Source organism: Ylistrum balloti, unplaced genomic scaffold, assembly GCF_031769215.1.
Source record: "Ylistrum balloti isolate Yb309-2 unplaced genomic scaffold, AGI_CSIRO_Ybal_v1 Utg370908, whole genome shotgun sequence".
NCBI classification, from domain to species: domain Eukaryota; kingdom Metazoa; phylum Mollusca; class Bivalvia; order Pectinida; family Pectinidae; genus Ylistrum; species Ylistrum balloti.
The window spans coordinates 137792-142417 of NW_026782515.1; the positions used below are offsets into that span (position 1 = coordinate 137792).

Genomic DNA, 4626 nt, shown 5'->3' on the forward strand with positions numbered 1-4626 from the left:
ATCAGTGGTGACACTATTGTGTAGTAACCATCAGTGGTGACACTATTGTGTAGTAACCATCAGTGGTGACACTATTGTGTAGTAACCATCAGTGGTGACACTATTGTATAGTAACCATCAGTGGTGACACTATTGTGTAGTAACCATCAGTGGTGACACTATTGTGTAGTAACCATCAGTGGTGACACTATTGTGTAGTAACCATCAGTGGTGACACTATTGTGTAGTAACCATCAGTGGTGACATTATTGTGTAGTAACCATCAGCGTTGACACAATTGTGTAGTAACCATCAGTGGTGACACTATTATATAGACACTATCTGTGGTGACAATGTTGTCTAGTAACCCTCAGTGGTGACACTTTTGTGTAGTAACCATCAGTGGTGACACTATTGTGTAGTTACGCTCTGTGTTCGTAGTTGCCGGAGCGTTGTTTGTTGTCTCTGTTTTCGTAGTTGTGGGGGCTTTGTTTGTTGGTGATCGTATTGTGTTGTGTGGAGCGTTGTGTTGTTGTCCTGTTTTCAGTTGTGGTGACATTGTTTGTTGTCGCTGTGATCAGTGGTGAGCACTGTTGTTGTAACCTGTGTTCAGTGTTGGAGCATTGTTTGTTGTCGGTGTAATCTCAGTGGTGACACTGTTGTCGGTGTGATCGTAGTCGCTGGAGCGTTGTTTGTTGAGGTGTGATCGTAGTTGTTGAAGTGTTGTTTGTTGTCGGTGTATTCGTATTCGCTGGAGCATTGTTTGTGGTCTCTGTGTTCGTAGTTGCCGGAGCGTTGTTTGTTGTCTCTGTTTTCGTAGATGCCGGAGCGTTGTTTGTTGTCGGTGTGTTTGTAGTTGCCGGAGCCTTGTTTGTTGTCGGTGTGTTTGTAGTTGCCGGATTGTTGTTGGTTGTAGCTGTTTTCGTGGTTGTGGAAGCGTGGTTTTTTATCACTGTGTTCATGGTGGTGGGGGCTTTGTTGCTGCTGTGTTCGTGGTTGCTGTAGCGTTGTTTGTTGTTGGTTTGTTTCTACATGTGGCAGTGTTTGTTGCTGCTGTGTTCGTAGTCGCTGGAGCGTTGTTTGTTGTCACTGTGGTCGTAGTCGCTGCAATGTTGTTTGTTGTCGGTGTGATCGTAGTCGCTGGAGCGTTGTTTGTTGTCGGTGTGATCGTAGTTGTTGAAGTGTTGTTTGTTGTCGGTGTATTCGTAGTCGCTGGAGCGTTGTTTGTTGTCACTGTGTTCGTGGTTGTGGGGGCGTTGTTTGCTGTCACTGTGATCGTAGTTGTTGAAGTGTTGTTTGTTGTCGCTGTGATCGTAGTCGCTGGAGCGTTGTTTGTGGTCTCTGTGTTTGTAGTTGCCGGAGCATTGTTTGTTGTCACTGTGTTCGTGGTTGCTGGAGCGTTGTTTGTTGTCGCTGTGTTCGTAGTTGCTGGATTGTTGTTGGTTGTAGCTGTTTTTATGGTTACATTTGACCTCTTATATATAATTGAGTTTAAATGCAGAATTTTAGAGTAATTTAATTGATGTTTAATGAAGTTTAAATGTTTTTAAAACTTATTTAATGATCATGACTAACCGCTGACAAAATCAAGCTAGAAAGGGAGACAACTGATACAAACAACTGAAGTAGGACCTGTGTGTTCAATCTTCCTTTCAATTATTAGCTCACCTAGCCCTAATGATGATATGAAACAAGAACATGATTGAAATTTTGAAAAAAAAATAACCCCTCCCACTCCAAATGTGATAAATGATTGAAAAAGATAATTTGATTTGTGTGGCCAAAAACCTGTTAAATCAAAAGAGCAGACCTGCTTCAGAAATCAACTGAATGCACTATGCTATAGTAAAGAACATTGGAGGTTTATGTATAATGGTGAAATTCAGTGACGACAGGTAGAAAATGTTTTTATTAAGTGAGTATACAGCTGTCATTAACACTAAAGTTAGGAAACCCCAAGTAACATGTTATCTGACTTCCTGATTCAGATCTATATCTGTCTTAAGGTCACCTGTGTATAAAGACCACCTGTTTATAAAAGCCACTTTTCTCTACTCCCTTGAATAGACAGGTTTGACTGTATATACTTCTCTGGTTTGAAATCCAGGAAAAGCTTAATACTCGTGAATGAGGTCCAGAATAAGGCCATTCATTTTAACTTAGACAAGGTTTGTTTTATTCATGGTGTGTATGTGTGATTTTACATATTATAGATTTGGGTAGGGTGTCATCGTGACTAAGCAGGGATGTCAAGGTTTAGCTTTTGTTTCTCGTAATAAAGATGTCTATGTCTTCTATATGTGTGTTGACTTGTTATATTTGTTATACAGGAATTTTTTCCTGTGTGTGTAACCCTGGCAAATACTAGCATCAATATACCGCTCTGCTAGAGATAACTTCTCGTTAGCTCAATTAGTTGGGTGTCAGACTAGTAAGCCAAGGGTTCTGGGTTTGAATCCTGGCTGAAGCATTGAAATAAATAATGACCTTTGTTACTTGGTGTATCTTCAAATTGTCCTATGTTCATGGTGTTTTTGTTAACAATTCTTGTTATTGCTTTCTTGAGAGGTCCTAGATGCATATTGGTTGTGAATTACCCATTTTTGGGACAGTAAACAGATGGAGCGGTCCTTAGACACAGTGCTATACAAAAGGTGATGGAAGATACGTAGGCATCGATGTCCTTAGTGATGCAGAAGGACGAATAAGGAAGTTGCCTAGATATCTAGTACTACAGACTGTGACAACAACTGGCAGATGAGAGAGTCGACCAGCCCCTGGTTCAGCCTGATCCACCTAGCTAGCACATCTGGAGGATAACTTGTAAAATGTAAAATCGTTTAAAGCAGAAGTGACTGTCCAGCTTAAGATTATTTCAGCATATTCAAGGTTTGAATAAAAATATTTTGAAACAACAAGTATTAAGTCAAAGGTATTGACAGAAAATTTGAAGCTGCATTATTAACAAAAAAACTTTTAAGAGTAAGTGATTTAAAGCAGTATTTCTGATGTTAAAAATACTGTTTGTCAGTATGAATACATACCAGGCATGTCACTTTTATGAAACAAAAGAGACTTACTTTTCCAGTGCCACTGGTCTTATTCATTCAATTTTTCATGCTCATCAAACACTTTGACAATGGATGATGATGAGACATTGCCTGTCCCTGCTCCAACCGTCCATTTGTCCATCATTAACTTTTATTTGCTTGAACATCTTCTACCACAGTGCTACCACATCTACAACAGTCTATTTTGTATGTTCCATATTGCATTTTGCAATATTTACTTGAAACTTTTCTTATTTCAATTCAAAACGTTGATGGTAAATAAAATTAATGAGATTAACCAATGAAAAGATTGTAAAAATTTTATTCCTCGCTTTACACCAACTCAAACAATGTTAATAATGAACTAAAGAAGATTTAAATGCATGTTGAATAAAGCCAGACATCTATCACATGCTCATTACTGACACAGGTGTCACATCATTACAGACACGGGTGTCACATCATTACAGACACGGGTGTCAGAAAATTACAGACACAGGTGTCAGATCATTACAGACACAGGTGTCACAACATTACAGACACAGGTGTCACATCATTACAGACACAGGTGTCACATCATTACAGACACAGGTGTCACAACATTACACAGGTGTCACATCATTACAGACACACACACACATTACAGACACAGGTGTCACATCATTACTGACACAGGTGTCACATCATTACAGACACATTACAGACACATTACAGACAGAGGTGTCAGATCATTACTGACACATGTGTCACATCATTACAGACACAGGTGTCACATCATTACAGACACAGGTGTCACAACATTACAGACACAGGTGTCACATCATTACAGACACAGGTGTCACATCATTACAGACACAGGTGTCACAACATTACAGACACAGGGTGTCACATCATTACAGACATCATTACTGACACAGGTGTCACATCATTACAGACATAGGTGTCAGATCATTACAGACACAGGCGTCAGATCATTACAGACACATTACAGACACAGGTGTCAGATCATTACAGACACAGGTGTCAGATCATTACAGACACAGGTGGTAGATCATTACAGACACGAGTGTTACATCATTACCGACACAGGTGTATTAAAGACACAGGTGTCAGATCATTACAGACACAGGTGTCAGATCATTACAGACACAGGTGTCACATCATTACAGACACAGGTGTCACATCATTACAGACACGGGTGTCACATCATTACAGACACGGGTGTCAGATCATTACAGACACAGGTGTCAGATCATTACAGACAAATTACAGACACAGGTGTCAGATCATTACAGACACATTACAGACACAGGTGGTAGATCATTACAGACACAGGTGTCAGATCATTACAGACACAGTTGTTAGATCATTACAGACACAGGTGTCACATGGTCATTACTCCCACAGGTGTCATAACATTAAACACACAGGTGATAGATCAGGTGTCAGATCATTACAGACACAGGTGTTAGATCATTACAGACACAGGTGTCACATCATTACAGACACAGGTGTTAGATCATTACAGACACAGGCGTCACAACATTACCGACACAGGTGTTACATCATTACAGACATGGGTGTCAGATCATTACAG

General features: G+C 40.0%; 1 protein-coding gene across 1 annotated transcript; it reads right to left on the reverse strand.

The window, feature by feature from the left end:
- Nucleotides 1-1007: 1007 nt before the first annotated feature.
- On the reverse strand, nucleotides 1008-2560 carry LOC132559414 (probable serine/threonine-protein kinase fhkB). The gene is made up of 2 exons (XM_060224026.1): nucleotides 2476-2560; nucleotides 1008-1453 (listed from the first exon to the last, which is right to left on the reverse strand). Exons 1-2 carry the CDS (start codon nucleotides 2558-2560, stop codon nucleotides 1008-1010), a joined length of 531 nt encoding a protein of 176 aa, XP_060080009.1.
- Nucleotides 2561-4626: the final 2066 nt, after the last annotated feature.

What these genes read in the sequence shown, in the direction of transcription:
- LOC132559414 (XM_060224026.1), bottom strand. Translation starts at nt 2,560, where the DNA reads ATGCATCTAGGACCTCTCAAGAAAGCAATAACAAGAATTGTTAACAAA. An exon ending in ACAATTTGAAGATACACCAA is followed by an intron (nt 1,454 to 2,475) that starts GTAACAAAGGTC and finishes ATTATATATAAG; the next exon opens with AGGTCAAATGTAACCATAAA.